The sequence below is a fragment of the Cricetulus griseus genome, chromosome X (genome assembly GCF_003668045.3).
Source record: "Cricetulus griseus strain 17A/GY chromosome X, alternate assembly CriGri-PICRH-1.0, whole genome shotgun sequence".
In the NCBI taxonomy this organism is placed as follows: domain Eukaryota; kingdom Metazoa; phylum Chordata; class Mammalia; order Rodentia; family Cricetidae; genus Cricetulus; species Cricetulus griseus.
In genome coordinates, this window is record NC_048604.1 from 121,520,484 (window position 1) to 121,546,330 (window position 25,847).

At 38.0% G+C, this 25,847-nt stretch overlaps 1 protein-coding gene across 1 annotated transcript in view; it reads left to right on the forward strand.

Moving 5' to 3' along the window:
* LOC100760815 (amine oxidase [flavin-containing] A) overlaps positions 1 to 25,847 on the forward strand; it is a 60,540-nt gene that overhangs the window by 13,494 nt on the left and 21,199 nt on the right. Inside the window, exons 2-3 of the mRNA XM_027433225.2 lie at positions 2,858 to 2,952; positions 7,520 to 7,657. Of these exons, the coding sequence (XP_027289026.1) occupies positions 2,858 to 2,952; positions 7,520 to 7,657 (233 nt within the window). The remainder of the gene's footprint in view (positions 1 to 2,857; positions 2,953 to 7,519; positions 7,658 to 25,847) is intronic.

The window sequence follows — 25,847 nt, forward strand, 5'->3', positions numbered from 1 at the left end:
AGAGAGAGAGAGAGAGAGAGAGAGAGAGAGAGAGAGAGAGAGAGAGATGATAACTATCCTTGTTAAGCTTTCTTGGTTATTTGAGATAAAGGCAATATAAGGGCTAGAGGCAGCCCAGTGATCCTTTGCTGGCCTAGGTAGCATGTATAAGACATAGCTAGCATGCATAACATGTTCAACTCTAAGCACTAGTAAAACATACCATGTTGCAGTGTATGGTGGTGTACATCTTTAATCCCAGCAGAGACAGAAGCTTGCAGACCTCCATGTATTCCAGGTCAGCCAGCTGCATAGGAAGGCCTTATCTGAAACAAAACAAAACAAAACAAAACAACAAGCCCCAAAACAAACCAACCAACCAAACAAACTCTGTCACCCTCAGCCACATAAATGTGGTTTTGTTTTCTTAGTATGTAGTTTTTTCTAGTGATTGCAGCAAGTTTTTTGACACCTGCAACATAGCAGGGTCTCTATTCTAGGGAAGCAACAAGTTTTCATGGAGCTGGCATAGTTGCATGGTCTTGTAATCCCAGTTCTCTGGAGGCTAAGGAAAAAAGTAGCTCATATTTTAGACCTGCTTGGGCCTCATATCTTGATCCTGTCTGATTTGCTCCTCATTCATTGCTGTCTGGCCATGCTAGCACCATTGTTTATAGCACACATAGAGACATTTCACACATACTTTGAAAATAGTATCCTTAATATTTCCTCATAATTCCTTTTCCCCTGACTACCTTTGAAAAAATTAAACCTTTCCTTTCTCCTTCTCTTTTCTTTCCTATCTTCCCATTATTTCATTCATTCTTTGACATGCATAGTCTTGCTGCAAAACCAGGCTGGCCTCAAAATTTCCATCCTCCTGAATGAGCATTCTGAGTGAGGAATTACAGGGATGTTTCACCGTGCCCAGTTGAGATTTGTTTTTTTTCTACGAGTTATAATTGAATTTTATAGTGATTGGGGAGAGGGTAGAATGCATAAATGGTTAAGGAGTATAATCTCAGACTTGTTTCTTATAGTAGATAACATCTTTTGCTTCCCCTCCAAATTGACAGCTATAGTTGTTATATTAGAAACGCTTCTCTGAAGGTAGGCATGCTGCTGCATACCTGTAATCAGCAGGAGGATTGCTGACAGTTCAAGACCAGTTTGAGCTGCATAGCAAGACCCTGTCTCAAAAAAATGAAAATGAAAGAAAACACCTTACTAGACCGCAAAGTTTGTCTGTGCTTTACCTGCTAGCATTAAAAAAAAAAAACAAAACCTGTGTTTTCTAACCTTCTATTTGTCATGAAAATTCCTAATTAGTCACTGTCTTCACAATCAACATGAAAACTGAAACATTAACATTTATTTATTCAGAATCATGGAAGAAAAATTTTGCGTAATAATCATTACTCGATATCTAAGGATGTTTGGTTTCAGAACTCCTGTGAGTACCAAAATAGGAGGATCCTCAGTTTTTTAAATGAAATGATATAGTTACATAGAACCTCTATAATCATCCTATATACTTTAAATCATCTCTAGATTACTTTTAATACCTAGTAAAATACAAATTCTGTGTAAAAAGTTTCCTTGTTATTTGTAGAATAATGACAAAATGTTTGAATATCTTCACCACAGACCCAATTTTTATTTATTTTTTAATTAAGTAATATTTTGGAGGGCAGGGTCTCATGTAACCTGGACTGGCCTCAAACTCACAATATAGTTGTAGATAGATGGCCTTGAAGTTCTGATCCTCTTGCCTTTACTTTCAAGTGCTAGCATTATAGGTATACACCACCAAGTTAGCTAAGCTAAGTAGACACAATCTCTAAAAACAAAACAAAACAAAAAAACCAAACAACTCAGTCTACAGTTGATTGAATCTGAGGATCCATGGATAGGGAGGGCTAACAGTAGTTGATTTTCTTAAATATTTTCCTGTTAAATTCCAAGACCATTCTTTTAATCAGAAAGATTATTTTACATGTCGATCCCAGGTCCCTCTCCCTCCCCCCCCCCGCCCCCAACAAACACCCTACCTATCTCATACCCTTTCTGCTCCCCAGGAAGGGTGAGGCCTTCCATAGGAGATATTCAGAGTTGGTCATATCCTTTGGGATATGGCCTAGGCCCACCCCCATGCGTCTAGGCTCAGGGAGTATCCCTCTATGTGGGACGGGCTCCCAAAGTCCATTCCTATGCTTGGGATAAGTACTGATCCACTACAAGGAGTCCCATAGATTTCCGAGGTCTCCTCTCCGACACCCACATTCAGGGGGTCTGGATCAGTCCCATGCTAGTTTCCCAGCTATCAGTCTGGGAACCAAGAGCTCTTCCTTGTTCAGGTCAGCTGTTTCTGTGGGTTTCACCAGCCTCGTATGGACCACTTTGCTCATCAGTCCTCCTTCTCTGCAACTGGATTTCAGTTCAGTTCAAGCTTTAGCTGCGGGTGTCTGCTTCTACTTCCATCAGCTGCTGGATGAAGGCTATAGGATGGCATATAAGTTAGTCATCAATCTCATTGTCAGGAGAGGGCATTATTCAGATTCATATTTAGGGCCACAGGAAATTCTGGAAGAAGGCTCAGAAGTTTCTCTAAGTGTGATTTGACTACTCTAGAAAACAAGATACACTTTCAAAAAGATTACTGTTTTTTCTAATAGCTAACCTTAAGTACAAGATGAATAAGTTAGTCATTTGGGGATCCTTTATGATAGCTAATAATATTGCTCAAAATTTCTTAGAATAATTGTAAAATCAACAGATTAGGTGTATTCCTCTTTACTTATTTTCTGGGTAGATCTGGTAAATCTGAGATGTCTGGCATTTAGATGTTAACGTTTCTTCTCTTTTATTTTGCCTGTAGGGTTGGCTGCTGCCAAACTCTTATCTGAATATAAAATTAATGTCTTAGTTTTGGAGGCCCGTGATAGAGTTGGAGGAAGAACATATACTGTGAGGGTAAGTGATTTCAATACTTAACAGCATGCCACTTAAAACTATAAATGGGGCCACTTGAAGTCATAGTACTGGAGAAGATCTCATGAGATCACACAGTTAAGCCATTTGCCCACCAGGTCTAAACCATTTCACCAAATAAGTGGCCTTTTCTTTCTTTACCTGTTTATTTTTGAGACAGTGTTTTTCTCTGTATTTAAGGCTGGCCTTAAACCCACTATATAGTCCTGGCTGACCTCAAATTCATTCTCATACCTCAGTCTTCCAAATGCTGGGATTATAGACATACAGTACTATGCCCAACATGATCATTCTTTTTAAGAAGTGCTGACTAGATAGTGATGGCCTCTGACTTCAATCAAATCCTAGTAAACACAACAAATGTGAACAATTAACTTCATTCCAGTGTTATAATCTCTATATTAGAGAGTCAAATTGAGTATATAGTACGTGAGGTAATACAATAGTTTGGCATTACTAAAAGTAATTTTATATTCCTAATACACACACACACACACACACACACACACACACACACACACACACACACACACACACACACAATGTGGGCTCCTTGTTTATTCAACAGTATGCAGCTTAAAGAAGTATAGTGGTTATAGTATGCAGAATTAAATGTATCATATCATTGTGTACCTTTTGCCCTTGGCCTCTTTGCTCAGGTTGGGTCTGGCTACATTTAAAAAACACAGTTCTTGTTACATCACTGCCTTTTATACATGGACCTATATTAGCATTCTGGAAAACTGCAGGCTAGCTATTATGCAATGTTACTGTCTCTGTAAGTAACTGAATCTGTGGGAGCTCATGAAAGTACATATGGAGAAGATACAAAGAAATAAGGCCAAAGATGGAAGTTTGTAGGGAATGTAATGAGACAGGAGGCAGAGGTTAGAGAAAAGCCATAGAAGCTAAGAAGGAGGGCCAGACTACAGCTGGCTTGGAGTAGACATGCCCAGGCAGGGAGGAGCTCCCAGAGCGTTTTCTTTACCAGTGAACTCTGAGCAGACGTTTGTCTCATTAGGCAGAGTGGCTATCTCAACTGTAGGTGGGAGAGGAAGTACTGAACATTTTCAGGCAGCAGAGAAGAAACAGGAATAAAATGGGGATTTGGAATAGCTACTGCAATAGCTGTATGATGTCGTCTGAGATAGGATGGTGCAGTAGCTCTTCCAGTTATACCATTTCATGCATTCTATTATGTGCATACACTTCACTAGACCAATGAGGCTTGTTTTTATTTTGCTCAGCTCTAACAGTGTGTCCTACAACCTTGTTACCCCATGTGTTGTCTACAGACCTATATAGCCTGGAAAGGAGAGTAAATTTTCAGGGCTGCTGAATCTCCATTTGCTTTTTAATAAGCTTCTAAGGGGAGGCTGCAGATATGCTGCTCTATGGTATAAAACATGCTTGATTCCTTTACTTTGGTGTAAAGTGACATTAACTTTATTTGGAGTATTTCTGAGTGTTTCCTTAAATATAGTCTGCTATAGGTTTTGGTTAAGAGTACTTGTTGCTCTTGCAGAGGACCAGGGTTTGATTCCAAGCACCCATGTGGTGGTATACAACCATTTATAAATCCAGTTCCAGGGTCTGAAGACCTCTCATGACTTCTGTGGGTACCAGGCACACCCATGGTACACACACATACTTGCAGGCAAAACATTTGTATAATTAAAAATGTACAAAAGGAGTGAGGGGACTGGAATCTCTTCACTATGCCTACTTGAGTCTACCTTGAATAAGTCCTACTAGCATTTCACATGTAAGTCTTCCAAGATGCTCTTATATACTTTTTAAAAAAAAATTTTTTGAGACAGGGTTCACTGTGTAGCCTCGTCTGTCCTGGAACTCATATGTTGATCCAACTGGCCATGAACTCACAGAGACCCATCTACCTCTACCTCCTAAGTGCTGGGATTAAACGCATGAACCACAATATCTGATTCTTTATTTTAATTTTTTTGAGATAGGATCTTGCTGTGTAACCAGGCTGGCCTTCAACTTGAGATCCTGCTGCCCTAGCCTTTGAAATGATGGAATCATAGGTGTGTATCCCAACAATCAGTCCATCTTCAAATTGAAATTGAAAGCATTGTATGGTAGTGAAAAACACAATTTGAATATTCTGCCTATATTCACTCAGCAGATGTGAGTCTTCTGTCATTTCTGAAAAATAGTCTTTCATTTTAGAGATAGTTATTAAGTTATCCCTTAGTCCTACTTTTCTTATAATTTAAACCTTTTGCTTATTAAATAGGAACATCAGTCATGCTGCAGATTTTCAGTTAAGAGAAAGACATATAAAGGAAATGAAATTCTGACATGCTTATCCCAATCTATGTTATTGGCTTGAGCTGCTTGGCCATATTGCTCCATTTATATATGTCAGCAGCAGACAGGAATTATTAGCATCTATTCAGCACTGTACTCTTTGGTATATGATGAGAAAGAAATCTTAGAACTACTTAGAAATGAACACTTAGCATTTATATTCCAAATGCTTAGAAAGAGAAAAAGAAGGCTTATGAAGGATCAGAATGGTATGTAATAGAAAGCAAAATCAAATATTTTGAGAATTGATTCAAACAACATAATCAACTAGTATAACTTTGGAAGAAGAAGCCATGTAAACTATTTGGATCTTTTTAATTTTTTTATTTTTTAATTATTTTACTCTTTGGATCTTTAAAAAACAAAATTTCAAATTTGATAATGTCACCTGATTTCTTCTAATGGGTTTTTCTACAAATTCAGAACTTTAATTTTTCATAATTAAACTATAATTCTACAGAATCAAATTAATAAAGTTGGAATATCTGCAAGGCCACCATAAGGTCAACATATTTGTTTCCTAATAGCTTTTCAGGTTTGTGGCCTCTTAGGCTGAGTAACATGTTCTAAATAAAGAAATAACAGGCACAGCATGACATTACACAATAACTCAGCAAATACTTGAGGTCTTGTCTAGTACTTCCAGACCAAAGTTCATTCTGTCCAGAAATTGTTTTACCTTTGTCTTCAAAATATGTTTGGAATTCATTGTTTCCTACTGTTGTTACTGTTAGCCACTATCACCTCTAGGTCAGGTTACTGCTGTAGACTGCTGATTTCCCTGTTTTTACCCTTGTTCCCTATAATTAATTTTACAGCAGTGAAAGTGAGTCATTCAAATCTAAGTCAGATCTCAAAGGCTCACTTCCTCACTTAAGTAAAAAGTCAATTCCTTTCCAGTGTCCTGAGATGATTCCCTAATTGACTTTCTCCCTTGTTCATTTTGTTCCAGCCCAGGGAAATATGTATATGAGGAAAGGTTTTCAACCCTTCTTTTTAGATTGGGCTGCTTCTTAGAACTAAGGGTGAACTGCAAGAAGACTAAGCTATATGTGCATTTCCTCCTAGCTTCAAATGTCAGGTAGTGAAAAGAAATAGTTATCTAGTATCATTAGTATCTCATAAATCTTTTCTGAGAAAAATTACTCCAAGAAGTCTACTTATTTCTGCAAACTTTTCAAATACAGTTATTAATATACAATAAAAAATAATCAGGAAAGTAATGATAAAAGGCAATGAGCACACTCAATAACTGACACAAACAATAGAATAGAAGTATTCCTGATTCTAGTAGTGGATCAGTATTTATCTCTAGTATATGAATGGACTTTGGGAGCCCACTCCACATAGATACTTTCTCAGCCTAGCCACATTTGGAGTAGGGCCTAGACCCTACTCCAAATGATGTGACAGACTTTGAAGATTCCCCCACGTAAGGCCTCATCCTCCCTGGAGAGCAGAAAGGGGATGGGATAGGGGATTGGTGGGGGGCAGGGGAGGAGGGAATTGGGATTGACATGTAAAACAAGCTTGTTTCTAATTTAAATTTGAGAAGAGGAAAAAAATTTAAAAAAGAAGTACTCCTGAAATAACTTTTACTAAAACACATAAAGGAGTTGTATGTTACCAACATTCAATTTGTTGACTAAACAAAAAAAAGTGGAGAGCTGCATTTAAGAGGGAAAAATAAAACAGTTTTAGCTTATAAGAAAGTTTACATATTTATAAATAATTAAATATTTTAAATATTTTTGCAATGATTCATTTTTGCCTGGAAATGTGTTATAGTATCAGCAGAAGCCCGAAAATGTGGGCTGATTTAAGATTTCATCCAACAGAAATAAGGGAATTAGGTTTAAGAAATCCCTGGGTGACTCCTATAGCAATAACCGAAGAACAAAATACACATAATAAGTTAAGTGATTTGCAAAGAATCTAGATAAGCAGGGATGGACTATATATATACAGTGCTTTTTTATGTGTTGTATTACTGAATCATCTTCACCAATAGCTCTACAAATGGACATGCCTACTGAATTGTCACAGTGTTCCCCATCTTTTGAGGGGACAACAAAAAGGGTTTGAGTTTCAGGTGAACATTTATAAAGGATATGCAAGACACAATTAAGTTAGCAAATAAACAGGATTTTTCATGATGAAAAGATTTCTTGATTACAAAGTTTAAGTATAATCATCACTTTTCCTCTTTCTACAGAATGAGCATGTTTCATGGGTAGATGTTGGCGGAGCCTATGTGGGACCAACTCAGAACAGAATATTACGCTTGTCTAAAGAGCTAGGCATAGAAACTTACAAAGTGAATGTCAATGAGCGTCTAGTTCAGTATGTCAAGGTAAGCCTGACTTTTTATTTGTATGACCAATGCGTGAACACTTTATTTGAAGAAGATTTGGTTTATTTGTGATTTTTTTCTCCTTTTAAAGCTTATTTTTAAATTCTTTCATTGTGTATTTTCACTTTACATTGTGTGATGTATGTTACAAAAGTGTATTGTCATATAGGCATATATTATATTTGAGCATGTTCTTTCTTGTACTATTCCACCTTCCTTTCTTCCCCCACTCATTAGCCTTCTTTTTCCCCTAGTTTTATTTCTACTTTCATAATTGTAAGTATCTGTATAAAATCTAGTAACTACAAATAAGATAAAACATAATAATTTGCTTAATATAATTGTCTTCAGCTATTATAAAATTTCCATCATAATTTCATTGTTTTGTATAGCTGAAAACTCTGATTATTTATATATGCCATATTTTCTTTAGCAATTTCTGTGATACCTATGTTGGTTACATAATTTAGCTATTATGAATAATGCTGTAATATTTGTGTGTGTAATTGATAAGGAGTCCTTTAGTTAAATACCCAGGAATGATAGATGTAGGCCTTATGGTAGATCTAATATTAGTTTTTTTGCGAGACTTCCATACTGATTTCCATAGTAACTGGAGTAGTTTACATTCTTAACAGAGTGGTATATAAGTGTTTCTTTTGCCCATATCCTTCCCATAATTTGTTGTTATTTGTTTTTTAATGATGGCCATTCTTGTTATAGTGAGATAGAATCCCAATGTAGATTTTATCTCTAAAGATTATTGTGTATTTGTCTTTTGAAAACTTATCTGTCCATGCCATTAGTCAGTTTATTGATTGAATTCTTTGATTTATTATTGTTTAGGTTTTGTATATTTTATAAATTCCAGATATTAACTTTCTGTCAGATAGGCAGAAGCTTTTTGTTCACTGAAAATGTTTTTTCCATGTTCAACATATTCTGATCATGGTTTCTCCTCCTTTACTTCCTCCTGGATCTCCCCACCTCCCCATCCATCCAACTCCACACTTTCTCTCTCTCTTTAGAAAACAGATAAACAAAATAAATAAATCAGAATTTAGGAAAGAAAAGAAGAAGCATAAGAAATACATATACACAAAAATGTAAAAATCAGGAACTGTAATATACAAGCAAAATACCAGTAAGATAAATGCCCAAACAAACATCACATGAGACAAAAAACAATCTACATATACCATTGCTAGACATGAGGCCCACCCTTAACTATACACCCAGTGAGATGCCATTGGAACAAACTAAGTTTTCCTTTGCAAGTGGTTGATTAGAGTATGTTGTTAGTTAGGGAGGAGGCTCGTGTCCACTTCCCACTCTCCAACTACACCATCTGGCTTGGATCTGTGCGGGCCCAGCAAGAAGCTTTTTTTAAAATTTCATGTGGCTTCTGTTTGTGAGGGTTGGCATTATTTCCTTAATAACTGAAATCCTATTTAGAAAATCCCTAAATATCCATAAACCTTGAAGTGTTTCTTTACTTTGTTGTAACAGTTTTCAAAGTCTCAGGTCTTGGATCCTATCCTAGTTACTTTTATGCTGTTGTGACAAAACACTCTGACCAAGGTCAGCCATGAAAGAAAGCATTTAATTGGGCTTATGGTTTCAGAGAGTTAGAGTCTTTGATAGTGGAACAAAGAAATGGTGGCAGGAATAGCTGAAAGCTTACATCTAAATCTGCAAGCAGGAGGCAGAGAGAAAGAGAAGGTGGAGCAAGCACACTGAGAATGGCACAAGTCTTGAAATTTCAAAACCCATTGCTAGTGGCACATGTTCTCCAACAAAGCCATACCTCCTAATCCTTCCCAAACAGTTCCATCAACTGAGGACCTAGTATTCAAACATATGAGTCTATAGGGCCATTCTCCAAAGTAAATTCTGCAACTAAAGGTAATCTTTTAATTGCCACCACCTGTAAAATCAAAAAGCAAATTACATACTTCCAAAATACGATGCCACAGAATATATTTTACTATTCAAAAAGGGATGAATCAGGGCACAGTGAAGAAATACTGGACCAAAGAAAGGTTGAACCCCAGCAAGGCAAACTGCAAATCATGTAGTTCCATGTCTGATGTCAAAGAGCTTAGATAGTTCCATCTTGACAGCCTTGCTGCCTGCAAAGATACTGCTTTCTTTCTCAAGGTGGTTACAATCCACATGTGCAGCTCTCCTTTGCAGATATCTCGTGGCTCTGGCACTTGTAATGTCTTGGAGTTTCCAACAAATCCAAGTTTCACGTCAACAGCTTCACAAGGCTTCTCAGGTCCTCCTTAGAGGGGCTCTCCTTCCCCACTCTTGGCCTCAGCAGCTCTCCTTAATCATGGAGGAAGATTCTTCAACCTTTTACTCCATGTATCTTTCTTGATTCTAAAAGCCAGAACCATGTGGACAACACTGCCAAGTTTAACTACCAACTTGGGGTGGACCCAGCATCTTTGAATCACATTTGTATAATCTTTGATTTAGTGTTGATTTTTAGGAGAAGAAAATTCTTTATGCCTTTTCTTTTCACAAGTTGGAATCTTGATGGGGTCTTGTTCTGAGGGCATCTCTCCCTTTATCCCAATGCAGATCAAGCCTTGTCTTGATCTCATCTCTTTCAGCAAAAGTCTTGGCCCCAACATTAAATTTCTTGGTGTTCTTTTTCTCTTCAAACTGAATTTTATTGCCCCACTTATTCTATTTCATGTAGACATGGTAGAGTGATTACTAATAATTAAGCAGCAGAGTCAATAAGCTACTTTGAAATCACCTCTGCCAGAGTAATTAATTCATAGCGTTTTTAATTTAGCCTCAAGCAAATTCTTAGGACAAGAGCAGAAACATGTTACATTCTTTACCTAAGAACATCCTAAGAATGTTTTCTAGCCTGGTTCACGTTGTTTTCCTCTAAAGCCTGTTGAGCTGGGCCTCCATAATCCACATAGCTTTAAACACTTTTTTTGCTAAAATCCTACCAGCATGGCCTATTAATCCCTACTTACAATGTAGGTATAGTCCCCATAGACTCATATGTTTGAATACTTGGTCCCCAGTTGGTGAAATTGTTTGAGAAGGATTAGGAGGTATGGCCTTGTTGAAGAAGGTGTATTACTAGGGATGGACCTTGAGGTTTCTAAACACTTGTGCCATTCCTAGTGTGTTCTCTCTCTCTCTCTCTCTCTCTCTCTCTCTCTCTCTCTCTCTCTCTCTCTCTCTCTCTCTCTGCCTCCTACTTTCAATCAAGATGTGAGCTCTCAGCTTTTCTTGCCACCAGACATTGATCCACCATATGGAATCTAACCCTCTGAAATGGTAAGAGCAACTAAATGGGTTTTTTTTATAAGCTGTCTTGGTCATGGTGTTTTGTTATGGCAATAGAAAAGTAATTATGATACCTACTATAGCCCTCTCAGGCTGTACCCTACTTCCCTTCCTAATGTATTTGCATGACACGGGGGATAGAGTTGCCTGGACAGACAGACAAACACATGCATGTACACATGCATGCACACACGTACCTGCACATTCTTCCATAGTTCCAAGCAACTCCCGACTCACCTAGGAGCCAGTTCTAAAGGCATCAAAGAACACAATATGAGGCTATTCTGGCTTTTGAATTGGTTCTTCTGCATTCTCAGCCAGCATGTGTTTGAATACTTTGTTCATTTGCTTTGTACCTGGCTTTTCCTCTTGGAAAGTATATCTCGGTTGTGCATTTCCCACTGTTCAAAGAAGAGATTGTTTAAACTCAGCTCCTCAGATCCACCTAAGAAACAATACCCTTTTCCATTGTTATTGTTTCTCACTGAAGCCAAACATGTAGTGACTGGAACCTAGAAAAAAATGCTTGAGAAATTAACTTTATAATCTGTTATTGTAGGCCACTTCCTGAAATTAAGGGGTCATTTACTCATACCAAATGACAGGATTTCCAGACCAGCCACCACACCTCTTTGCAAAGGACACATCTTCTCCTGACTGTATACAATCATGTTGGGTCTGGAGGCTAAAGCATTGGGAGATTCCTAGGAATTAAGGACACTTGTGATCTGTGTACAGTAATATACAACCAAGAGGTCAGGAATTTTAGCAAATTTGGTAAACACTTGGTTTGGGATGCCTAGGAGTGTGTGACAGTAACAGGTGAGAATATAAACAAATAGCCTTTAGAAAGAGCTCAGAGGTTGGGGGGTGAGATTGGGGATTGGTGGGGTCATGGGAGGACAGGAGAGAGTGGGGACTTGTATTGGTATGTAAAATAAGATTGTTTTTAATTTAAATAAAAAAAGAGAAATAAGAGCTCAGAGGTAAAGAGAAGATCAAAAAGTATTAAGAGGTTTTACAAAGTGGTGACAGCTGAGGGTATATCTCAGGGGCAGAGCATTTGCAGAGTAAGCATGAGGCCTTAGATTTGATCTCCAACATCATAAAAGAATTATACAAAATATTTTGAAATGTTAGTTTCTTTAGGAATAGTCAAATCACTTTCCTATTTTCTCATTTCTACAAAGCATGGCATTTTCCTAGTCAAATGATTAACAAGAACAGTAAAAATAATAGCAGCTCCCATTTATAGAAACATTTTACATTTTCACAATTAATGTAAAGAGGGAAACCAAATCCTGTGTGCTCAAAGTCTGTCATATCATTTGGGCCTTCCCCCATGTGTCTAGGCTGAGAGAGTACCCATCTATGTGGAATGGGCTCCCAAAATCCATTCCTATGCTAGGGATAAATACTGATCTACTTCCAGAGGCCCCATAGATTGCCCAGGTCTCTGAAATGACAGACAGGTTCAGGGAGTCTGGGTCGGTCCTATGCTGGTTTCCCAGCTATCAGTCTGGGGTCCATGAGCTCCCCCTTGTTCAGGTCAGTTGTTTCTGTGGGTTTTCTCAGCCTGGTCTTTACCTCTTTGCTCATCACTACTCCCTCTCTGCAACTGGATTCCAGGAGTTCTGCTCAATGTTTAGCTGAGTGACTTCTGCTCCCATTAGCTACTGGATGAAGGCTTTAGGATGGCACATAAGGTAGTCATCAATCTCATTATTGGGGAAGGGCATTTAAGGTAGCCTTGCTACTATTGCTTAGATTGTTAGTTGCACCCCCTTTCTTCTTCTTCTTCTTCTTCTTCTTCTTCTTCTTCTTCTTCTTCTTCTTCTTCTTCTTCTTCTTCTTCTTCTTCTTCTTCTTCCTCTTCCTCCTCCTCCTCCTCCTCCTTCTCCTCCTCCTCCTCCTCCTCCTCCTCTTCCTCCCTCCTCCTCCTTCTTCTTCTGAGGCAGGGTTTCTCTGTGTAGCTTTGGAGCCTATCCTGGCACTCGTTCCATAGACCAGGCTGGCCTCGAACTCACAGAGATCTGCCTGTCTCTGCCTCCCAAGTGCTGGGATTAAAGGCGTATGCCACCAACACCTGGCTGCACCCCATTATTCTTACATGAGACAAAGTAAGATTAAAATGAAAAACTGGCATTTAAGAATCTGGATGTTGCCTGCAAGTTGTAAGATTCTGGTATGCTGCCTAACCTTCCTGACAGGACCTTTTGAACTTAATATAGTTAGCTAAGTACTGAGGTTTCCAATACCCATGGAATTTTTCTGGACTTCACAGGGAACCATAAGTTTTAGAAATGCTGGTGTAATAATTTTATACTTTCAGAGAACCCTTCTTTAACCTTTAACAGAGGATGAGCTCACGATAAATCTTAAGGAAATGCTCATGATGTATCAGGTGTCTAAGTTAATGAAAGGGTATTATTTTAAAAAGTGGTACTAGGGTTGCCTTTAATGTTGTTGAGTCCTTCTCTAGCATTAGGTAAATAAGATGTTTGGTATTTCTGTTTCCACGAAAAGGCACAGCTTCATTTTATTGAAGATGGGACATACTCAACCCCTACTATATTTTCTTTTAATAAGACATAAATGTCACTGAGCTGTTACATATCAACTACTAGATAAAGACATCTTGTGGCCTTAAAATTGATACTCTGAGGTTGCTTTCAATATGTGGTTATTAGCTTAATATGTGGGCACACTTGTGAGACTAAGACAGAAGGATGGTAAATCCGTGTCCAGTCTGAGTTATATAATAAGACCTTGTCTCAAACAACAACAAAGTAGTTATCAATCTCTGAATCATTGCTGTCTCATAGCCATGCACATCAACACAATAGCGCTATTGGTTCATAATTATTAAATGTGTAGTCTGTGGCAATTTGGTGATAAACTCATGCATCACTTACATTTTAGACAACAAATAGCATATTTGAATCCTTCCCATAAAGCCATGCTTGGTGGTACATGCCTGTAATTCCATTAATTGGAAGGTGGGAGCAGGAGGATCAGGCATTCCAAGACAAGCTTCAATATATATGAGACTATATGTTAACAAAGCCCTCTAAAAAATAAAATAGTAGATCAACCTCTGCCAAATTGCTTGATTCTTCAAAGTCAGCATTACTCCTGTTTCCAAACTGTGTTCAGGACCTGATATCAAAGTTTGTATTTCTGTTACTTCACTTAACTCTTACTCTTGAAGGCTCTTACATAGGGACTATAGCTTAATATAATGGAAAGGGCCTGAACTTCAGAGGCTAAGTAATCTGCCAAGTAAATAAGGGTCACTAAAAAGGAATGTAGATCAAGGTCTTTGTATTCTGCTGTGTTGCCAGGGAACTCCAGGAAGATGTTTTACAGTTTGTACTTGTTCTAGTTCTTTTGATGCTTCTTTTGTAAGCATCAACTCATGTTTGTTACTATGTCCCTATATATAAGGCTGGTGGGCTTTTTCTCAGATATTTGGTCCAGAAGCCTGAAATAGCAATGTAACTTCTTGTTACAATACTAAGTGTACTGGATGTTCTCAGTATGATGAGGAAACTATAAATGGAGACTCTTAAAGTAATAAAAAGTAGTATGATATTGTATTCAATATTCTTAATAAGATTCTTAATGTTATATCAAAAAATAACACTGCTTATTAAATAATCTCTCAGCTCTCCTTGTTCTTTCTACTTCTATCGGAAAATAAGGGTTTGTCCAACATGATAGTATATTGGGTTAATGTCTTGGGGTTTTTATTGCTGTGAAGAGATACCATGACCATAGCAACTCTTATAAAGGAAAGCATTTAATTGGGAGTTGCTTGCAGTTTCAGAAGTTTAATCTGTTATCATCATGGCAGAAAGCATGTTGGCATGCATGCAGACATGGTGGGTGCTGGAGAGGTAGCTGAGAGTTATGTATCTGGCAGCAGGAAGTGATACGACAGTAAGCCACTAGGCCTGGCTTTAGCTTCTAAAATCTCAAAGCCCACACCCACCAGTGACTCACTTCCTCCAATAAGGCCACATCTATTCCAACAAGGCCATACCTCCAATATTGCTATTAAATGCCATGACCAAAAAGCAACTTGAGGAGGAAATGGTTTATTTTGCTCACGGTCCGATATTACAGTTTATCGTCAAAAGCAGGGACTCACATGGGACAGGAACCTGGAGTCAGGAGCTGATGGAGAGGTCATGGAGGGGTGCTGCTCATTGGCTTGCTCCCCATGTGGTGCTCTGCCTGCTTTCTTATAGAACCCAGGGCTACCAGCCTAGGGATGGCACCCTGGCCCTTCCCCCATTGATCACTAGTTAAGAAAATGTCCTACAGGCTTGGCTATAGCCCAATCTTATGGAGAAAATTTCTATTTTCTCAGTTGAGGCTTCCTCCTCTGATGACTTTAGATTGTTTAGCCAGTATGCAAAGTTTGATGTCTTCTACTTCCTTCTCCTTCTCTATTTTTTTTGGTTCTGCTTCTGTTTTACATTCTCCTTATTCTTATTCATTTTGAGACAAGATCTTGCTGGGTTGTCAATTCTGGTCCCAAATTCACAGTAATTTTTATGCCTAGGTCTTCTGACTGCTGGAATTATAAGAATTAGTCACAATGACTGGTTAAAGGTTGTAAACTTGATATGTCTTTATTGGGGTGAGCATATATGGTCTGTGAAACTATTCTAAATTAATCCTGACATTTTTAACCCAAAGGGTAGAATTTAAATAGCATCAGCAAAATAGTTCAATGTGTTTAAGATACTTCACTGGTTTTTTCCTCTCTTTGGATGGTAATGGAAGCATTAGATCTTGAGTACTCATTGGAGTGATTAATTTCTCACCTTCATAAATAAGATGATCCATCATTACATTTGTTTTATGAGTGAGCTCCACTGAGTTATGGAAACCTTTTGTTAATTTTTGCAGTGTGTGGTGAAGGATATGAAGAGGAAAATCCAGCCAGAGCCAGAACAAGCATTTTCAGAACCTGCTTGGAAATAGGAATTGAGATATTTATGCATTCTCATTTTCTCCCTCTAACATCCTCTCTAAATCAAACTAGAGTCAGAAATATGCACTAAACATTTATTTTTAGAGAGTGATGTGAAAAAGCTTTATTTAAAACTTCAGAAGCTTACTAATAGCAGGGTAAGCATTTTTTCCTAGTGTTGGATTTTCTATTCTGCCTATGGCTATTTACTCCAGTTTCTAAACCCAAAAAGTGTTTCAGAATGTGTTTCCTAGAATACTAAGTACATGCTGTTGCTAAGAGACAAGCTTGGTTTCAGCCAAAGTATCCTGTAGAAGACAAAAGGTCTGCTTTTGTGTTACTTTGTCTCAATACTTACTAATACGACCTTGTTTTTAACTCTTCCTTTAAAGGTTTTCTTATATAAGGGATATTTAATTTTAAGATTATTTTAGCATCTTTTCTATACTAATTTATAGACCAAGTTTCTTTTGTCTCAAGAAGTTGTATTTTCATTTTCAACCCTTTTCAGAAACTCAAAGAATGAAAGGGATGTTGCTTATCCCTTTTAATTAACTAAATGCATCCTTTCTCAGTCCATGATACTATTATTGCCTTCCATATGCAGTATGCTTAGAGATGCTTTTAACTCATCTGAATTTTCCACTTGTAAGTAGGGGTTTTGTTTGTTTGTTTGTTTTGATTTTCCAAGACAGTGTTTCTCTGTGTAGCCCTGGCTGTCCTGGAACTCACTCTGTAAACCAGGCTGGCCTTGGACTCAGAGATGGGCTTTCCTCTGCCTCCCGAGTTATGTGCCACCATGACTAGTGGGTAGTTTTTTTTTTTTTGAAACAGAGGCTAAAATATTTAAATATCCTTAGTTTGATATATCAATTGAACAGGTAGCTTATAAATAGTTCTGAGTCACACACACACACACACACACACACACACACACACACACACACACAGAGAGAGAGAGAGAGAGAGAGAGAGAGAGAGAGAGAGAGAGAGAGATTTTCAAAAGACTTAATTTGCTGTTTTCGGATCAGCAGAGATCTCAATGACATAATTGTAAGTTTAAAGCTTTACACAAGGGCTAGGAGTTGGGGTGCCTCAAGGGTAGATCTTTTGCCCAGCATATGTGACACTGAGTTTTCTCACAGCACTGAAAGCTCCTTTCTATTTTCTGTATATTCTGGGATACTACTCAGATGTGGTATTAGTCTTGATGGGTTTATTTTTAATGGGCAAAAGTTGGCCAGGCATTAGCGGTGCATGTCTTTAATCCCAGCACTCGGGAGGCAGAGACAGGCGAATCTCTGTGAGTTCGAGGCCAGCCTGGTCTCCAGAGCGAGTGCCAGGATAGGCTCCAAAGCTACACAGAGAAACCCTGTCTTGAAAAGAAAAACCAAAATAATATATATATATATATATATATATATATATATTTGATCATTCATATATATATATATATATATATGAATGACCAGGTAGTGAAGGGAAGTGATTCTGAAAAGAGTTGCCCAAATATGATCAAAACATGTTCAGAGTTCTCAAAGAATTCATTAAATAGTTTTAAAGAAGAAAGCAAAAGAAAGGAAAGAAAGAAAATATCCTCTTTCCTTTTCCTTGCTATCTGCTTCCTTCTTGTTTCCATCTCTGTAACCGCTACTTCCACCCTACAAAATATATACAAGCTGCAATCAAAAGGCTCATTATTTGATCCTGTATTTTCAAACTGTTGCAGAGTTGCATTATAACAATTGAAACCTGAAAAACAATGTCTTATAAATCTCACTCTCATTCCATTCTGGGCACTTCCTGAAGTGAAATTCACTTGTTCCCTGAATTAATACATGTTGGTCTAACAAGAAGGAATTTCTGTCATTACCCAATACTTTGCCAGGTGACGAGATTCATGCTGCAGTGTAATTCTCTGTCTCAGATATAGACTCAAAACCTTCTCACCACTAGGTCAAAGAAAAAAAAAGTACCTTTCAAAAACTTATCATTTTATTGACTACTCTACTAAGATTAGGAAAAACCTTGTAAGAATGAGTTTGGTTCAAGGTCTTATAGAAATAACAAAAAAAGACAGTTGTGAGAGCCTCATCAATAATTATCCTTCCCAAATAGAATTTGAAGTTAAAAAGATGCAAGTAATGATAATAATGTCAATAACTAATAATTGAGTAGCTCAGTACTATTTCTATGGAACTTCATTTTATTTGTTCATTTTTTGCTTTGCATTTGGATTTCTCAATGGAACCATACAAATATTCTCAAGTATTAACTACCACTCGGTTCCCATAACTTTACTGTAATTTGTCAGACTCACATGATATATATGTGAATCACAAGCTAAGATTTAATTTTGTGTGTTTGTCAAAGTACTCTGTGGCCTAGTTTTCATAGCTATATCCAGGAAGTAAATGTCTAAAAAACAAACAGACTTCAGAGACAATAGGAGGGAAAACTTGCTGGCTAGTGTGATAAAAGGAGATCCTGGAACACAGAAATGGGAGCAGTTGCTAATTAATTGTTTGGGCATTTACTAATGGGATAATATTCAGTGCCTGTGGCAATTAAAAAATACTCTCTGATGTCCAAATACTAGGAATATTGCAGTTACTCTGATAGCTGCAGGCACATTCTTCTTCATACTTCATACCATCCTTGTCCCTATCATCATGAGCCTAGAGTGAAGTGAAGTAACTTCTTCTAGTACAGGGGCAGACCTGCATCTGTCCCATCATTGGAACATACAACATGGATAAATACAGCTAACAGTCTAGCTAACCAAGTCTATTCTACCCTTGGTCTTTTTGATCCTCTATGACATATTTTCTCACTTTGTTGTCTTATGACAGAGGGAAGTACCCATGGCAGAGATTCTGCATAGAGCCCATGATGCCCTTTTACTTTTAGTTAGATGTGCAAGTCATTTCAGTTTATTTCACCCATTCTACTCAGTGAAATGGGATGATGTATCCTCTGGTTTAGAAGGGTTACGTGAGAATGTTTTCTCATTGATTGCAGGTAGAAATTTTTCTCATGCTGTCTCAGTATTCCTGTGAGTGCCAGCCAGAATGTAAAAAATAGTATCTAGGGAACTATTTTCTGAGTGTTTAATTTCTAAAGAACATCAATATAAAAACATGCACTGCAGGAGTTTGGTAGTCAGATCCATTTTGGAAGTACTCCATATTTTAAACTTATATTAAAGAATCAAGATTCCCATTAGCAAATTACAAGTCCTACAGAGTCTGGCAGTAATAAAGATTACTTCACTATAAGCCAAGATTTCCCAGATTTATGACCCTAGGCCAGTTTTCATATAGCATCTGGAAAGATGAGTGTGAGAAATACTAACATGTGAAATTATTTTTAAGATTTGCATTCCCAAAGACACTGTGTCTTCTATCTTTCTCTGTTCACTTCATCATCTTCCACATAGTAAGTTTTAAAGTCAGTTTGGCAGTAATGTTGGAAAAAGTTTGTATGTAGTACTAACACTAAAAGTCAGTGCTGAGCTGGACAGTGGTGGCACATGCCTTTAATTCTAGCACTCAGGATGCAGAGGCAGGAGGATCTCTGTGTTCAGAGCCAGCCAGGTCTACACAGAAACACTGTCTCGAAAAACAAACAAACAGACAGACAAACAAAAAGTCAGTGCTGACTTAGCATTTCACTAGAAGATTTTTTTGGAGGGGGTTGGAGGGGAGCAAAAAGAGGGACTCATTTGTGTTAAAAATAATAAGACATTTTCTGGGAAAGCTATATGTGATATAAGCTAGGCTATATAAAGCAGGCACTTCATTTCCCACTTTGTATCTTTTTTTAAAACAAATATTTATTGGAACTCTGCTAGTGACAAGGCAGTATAAACAGAGCAGGTACAAATACATTTGAAGCATAGTCTGTCTTCTTGGGTACACTGAGAATAATCTGGAGAGTTAGCCATGCATATAAAGCAGTATAATATAGCAGTGATCATGGCAAAGGCCAGGGTCTTATCACTGAACAGAGGATGCACAAGTGGTTCATGACCAGGTATCTAGGTGGGGTTCTTGAGACTACTCTTTCCAGGTGTGCTCATATATATATAACTTCCAGGTCTAGGAGCACACCTGATAAGCTTTCAAAGGAGAATTCAGCTCAGTGGCATTATAGGATTGATCTTGCTAACATGGAGATTGATGGGATAATAGTTGAGATGACAGGAATCTGAACTAATAGCACAGAGACATGAACATCATTTAGGCACTAACAAGGTTTAAACACAATGTATCTGTCTACACATATACACATATACATACCTCTCTACAAGTATGGTAAAAAAAGCAGTATATATTATACATAACTGAATATCTTCAAAGACATATATAACTTACAAAAATCACCCAAGGTTACCCAAATTATATTACCTTATGATGCATCATACTTATGAGGATGCAGTGTTATTTAGGAGCAATGAAAGCAAGAGAAATGAGATATGTAATTAGAGGTATATCAAGAATTAAGAAGAATAAAATAAATGATTCTCTATAAACAAATTAGGAAGCCAGGCATAATGATGCAGGTCTATAATCCTAGTGCATAGGTACTTGAGGTAGGAAGATCATGAGTTTGAAGCTAGACTGGGTTATACAATAAAAACCAGTGCCATCACAGCAAGGGATATAGCTCTAGGGGTGGGGATTAGGTGGTGGGGGAGGGCGGTGGGGGTTGGTATCCTGACTCATCCAGAAGTCAGGTGATACCTGGAGCTGTGAAGGGACAGCTCTAGAGGGAAAGATATCCTGACTGATTGGGAAGTCAGGGGATACCTGAAGCTGGGATGTAGTAGGGGATGCTTTCCACTCAGGAGGTAACAATCCTGCTCCTCTCCTAGAGAGAGCCATTATAGCTGAGCTCTGCTTGGTTCCTGTAAGGGAAGTTCGTAGCAGAGCTATCTGTTCCTTCTCTGCTCAGCTCAGGCCCAAGATGTCACTTCTTCTGTTTCACTCCACTAAAGCGGAAACTCCAGTAGAAATGTAGCAATCTCCTCTGGCTCCCGTGGCAAGTTACTTTTTCTGCTCCACTCCCAAGGGGACTTCCCAGCAGATCTGTTTCTTCTTTTTTTTCTTTTTCTGCTCAGCTCCCTTAACCCTTAAGGTTCTTCTGCTGAGCGCTGGTGAAAGATCTTCATCCAAAACTCTTTTAAGAAAGAAATTTATTTGGGAAGAAGTCCAGGAGAGTGGCTGCCTCTGCCAGGGTGGGAAAGGACAGTCAGCAACTGAACAGGCAAGGGACTTATATAGGGCTTCTTAGGGTAGGAGTTTTCCCAGGGAGAAGATTTTTTTCCTCGGGGAGTGGTTGGCTTTCCTCCTCAGGGATTGGTTGGTTTAGTTGGTCAGGGGACAGAGTTGGCTCTGGTTTCAGGACCAAACTGTGTTTCTTTCACTGTCCCTTTTTAGCTTTTTGGCTCTAGTTTTGGGACTAGGGCATGTTTCTTTCACTAGCTCAGCTTCCAGGGTCAAAGTGTGTTTCTTTGGCTCTAGTTTCAGAGTCAGGGTGTGTTTCTTTGCTTCTGGGTTCAGGGCTAAATTGTTTCTTTCACTGGCTCGGGTCTCAGATCCAGGGTGTGTTTCTTTCACTAGCTCTTGGTTCAAGGTCAGGGTACTAGATTTTGTGTTCAGAGATTGGTTGGTTTCCTGTTCAGGGATTGTTGGTTTTCCTGCTTAGGCATTGGTTGGTTTCAGGGCCAAACTGTGTTTCTTTCACTGGCCTTTTTAAAAAGCTATTTTGGGTCTAGTTTTAGGGATAGGGCATGTTTGTTTCACTGGCTCTGGTTTCAGGGCCAAAATGTGTTTCTTTGGCTCTATTTTCAGAGTCATAGTGTGTTTCTTAAGTTCTGGGTTCAGAGGTAAAGTGTTTCTTTTCACTGACTCAGGTTTCAGATCCATGGTGTGCTTCTTTTGCTGGCTCTGGGTTCATGGCCAGGGTGGGTTTCTTTCACTAGCTCTGGTTTCAGGGCCAGGGTGGGTTTCTTTGGCTGACCCTTTAACCTTACATTCCCACCACCTAAAAAAGAAAAAGGAAAAGAGAATAGCCAATGAACATCTCCAACAGACAGGATCATTTTTCTTAGTGTTTTGGCTTATTTGTTTTGACAGGGAGGGTCTTGCTGGTTTCAGATTTGTGATCCTCCTACTCCTCAAGTCTCCCAAGCTGCTGGGGTTACAGATACATGTTACCGTATCCAGCTTTATTATTTTTGAACTTTAGTGAACATAAAGATAAAAGAGAATATATTAGCAAATTATTTATAATTTTGACTTTTTATCATTCAAAGAATGTCATTACCCGTGACAATAGGCATAGATATTGAATAAGATGAGTTTTTAATAAATACTAAAATGTAATAATGGCTAACCATTATTGAGCATCAGGATGATCTGCTGTTTATTAAGAATATAGATTCCCTGCCTCTACACCCTGACATAGGAAGCCAGCAGGGATATTTACTAATTCCACTGCCAGCAGCCCCCAACTGACACCCACATTCAGGGGTACTAGTTCAGTCTTACATATTGTTCCCCAGCTGTCAGTCTGGAGTCCATGAGCTCCCACTTTCTCAGGTCAGCTATTTCTGTGAGTTTCCCCAACATGGTGTTGACCCCTTTTAAAACAATACAATGATGCTTTGTGAATTAATGGGTTTCTTTTTAGATGATTCCTTTATTCCCTGCCTTATGAACTGTAGGGAAGATTTCTCTTTTAGGCATTGTTAGAAAACAGTGACACAGGCAAGTCCCAGGGTATTCATATGGGTTGTAAAGGCATGCTCTCAAACCAATCTAGAAGGTATCTATTTTCTAGATGATTAAAGAAAGCTATTTGGCAGCTACCCCAGTTTCTTAAAATACTGTGATTGTTCTGACTTCCTTTCACTTAACTAAAATTTGAAAATATAAAGAAGAGAAACTTTTCAGTGTGCCAGTCAGTAAGTGCTACTTTCTTAGCATAAACAGCATATCTTGTGGTTTATGAGAACTATAAACTATCATGTCCTACTAATAACCTCCTATTATTATGAACAGTGATAGAGTAAAGATGTGATTCTCAAGTGGACTTAAATATTTGGGAACATGATTCCAGGAACATTGTGTTCTACTCAATATAAATAACTTCTGCCATGTCAATCCTTCAGAGATTAAAGGCTATTTTGGAAAGAGAGTATGGTTTCAGAATATAGGCATAACATGAACAATTGCTACTCAAGGTTCTTTATTTCCTTTTATGTTTAGAAAGTAATAGTTATTCGGAAGTAGGATTTTAGAGCCCCTGCCTCACTCTCAGGTCATGAAGGCATTTCTTGAAGAGAATTTGTTTTGGATTGTGAAACTGCTAACACCTTGCTGAGAAATTATGGAGTCTCATTTTAGGACACCAAGAGAGCCTCTGCATGTTTTCCTCAGCCAAGAGACATTCCCAGGCCCTCTTCCAGTGTGTTACACATGTCAAAGTAGTCTCCAGTTGTGTAATCTAGAAGCAGCCATTGATAAATAAGCCCTTTAGGTGTTCATGAGAAAGGAGGAAGCTGTTGCCTTAAAGTTGCCAGTTCCATGCAGGATCTGTGTGCTGCAAATGAGAACAGAAAAGCCAGAAACTGATAAAGAGGAAACCACTTGGCACCATTGTCAGCAGGATAAAAGTTTACATCTTTAAAACTACCTGTAATTTCTATTATTAAGGATATTACCAGGCTAGATTCTCCCCTCACCCTGTCCTTTGAACTTTTCTGGGTCATTGTGTGTTTATGAAGGCTTGGATTGAGGGACTTTATGTAAGCATACTCAAGTTGGTGCTCTTCTATAAGGAGAATTTCATTAGTAATATGGCATTTATAATGCTTTATTTAATGATTAATGAGAATATTTTTAAAGTACCTTTTTTTCCTTTTTTACATGTTGATTTCCAGGCCAGCCAAGACTACATAGTGAGACCCTATCTCAAAAACTTGTTTTCAAAGCAGATATCTGTTTTGTTTTATGACTTTTGTTTGAGTCCAAGTCATTTTATAGAGGAAATATAGATTTTTTTTGAGATTTCAAGTTAGGGAAGTCTTTTGCTGGAAGCTTCAAAGAGTCTTGGATGTTATGGTGGAAGCTTTACCCCAGCCTCTGGCATCTATATACCCAAAGAGTGTGGGATGTTACAGTGGAAGTCCCACCCAAGTCCTCCTCTATCTCCCTCCAAACCCTGCTGCATCTCAGAAAGCCCGCCAAATGATGACCCCTCCCCCAGAGATGCTCAAGACCACTCCCATAGGGTATTTAAACTGTCCCCCAGAAAATAGACTTGTGGTTTTCTGGTCTTTCTTTCCCATCTCCTCTCTGGGAGGGTGGGAAGGCCATCCGGGAGCTTTTTATCCATTAAATGTGGGCTTTCTGAGATGTAACAGGGTTTGGAGATAGGGGAAGCAGCTTGGGTGGAACTTCCACCATCCCATCCCAGATTCATTGGGTATATGGATGCCAGGGGCTGGGGTGAAGCTTCCACTATAGCAGGAAGAATTATAACAAGAACCAGCTGTTCTAAAGGCTTCCCAAACTATCAAGTAAGTCCAGCCTCTCTTCTCTCCAGAGTTATTTTTGTTTTGTTTAAATGTTTCAGTCCATTTCTTTCAGAAAATATATTAGCCTTTCCCAAAGATGGCCTCATTTCCTTGGCAATCAAACCCCTTGTGCTTCTTTCTTTGTATTTATTTTTTAGAAACAGAAAAGGTACATGGAAAAGATTTGTTAATTTTCACATGTGAGAGTTCTCTTTATTTTATTGGGGAAGTTTAAAATGCATCTAAAACGAACCTATCTCCGTGTTCCATCAACCATATAGGAGTGAGGAAAACACATTTTATGAAGAAAACCTTTAGGGGAGGAAATTATCCTCATACTATTTCCTAGCTGCTGTCACTAGGCTTTAGTTTCCTTATTTATAAAATGGAAATATTAGTAGTCCTTCTCCCCACAGAACTGATTGGAGTATTACATGAGATAACGCATATGAAGAGTTTCAGCCACTGCCAGGCATGAAGAAAGTTCAATAAATGTTTGATGATGTCCATGACAGTGATAAAGGGTTTGGAGTCCCAAAAAGTTGTATTGCAGCATTTCAACATAGCGTTTTCTGATAAGAAATCAGATCACATAATCAACCAAGGTTATTTGAATTTGCTAGTGGAAAGGAAATTTGCTTCTTTGTCATTTAATGGATGCCATGTTTTCTTATTCAGTTGTGGGGGTAGGGAGAGTATGCACATACTGTCATGCCTTGTGCCTCTGCCCTGATAGTCAGGATTTTTTGTTGTACCTTTTTGAAATTTTGCCATAACTTTTGATACTATGCAATGCACGCAGTTGACTTTCTACAGATATTTATTAATAAAAAATCAAATTTTCATGAGAAGTTTTACTAGGAGAAAACATTTGTGCTTTATGAATATTGAGAGGTCATTTATTTTTAATCATAATTGCCCCTTGGTATTTGCAGATGATTCATTTCAGTACTTTCTATGAAAACCAAGATCTGGGCATGTTTAAGTGCTTAAATAAAGTGGAATGTTATTTTCCTATATCTTACTCATATTCTCCTGTGTACTTTAAATCATCTCTAGATTTAAATAATATATAGCATATATAATATATAGCATATATATAATATATAGCATATATAATATAGATATAGATAATATATAGCATATGTAAATGCTATTTAAATAATTGCTATAATTTTTTGTTGAGGGAATGACAAGAAAAGGGTTTGTGCATGTTAAGTATAGATAGTATTTTTTAATGCGTTTTATTTGCAGTTGGCTGAATCTGCAGATGAAGAACCCGAGGAACCACTAAAATGAGT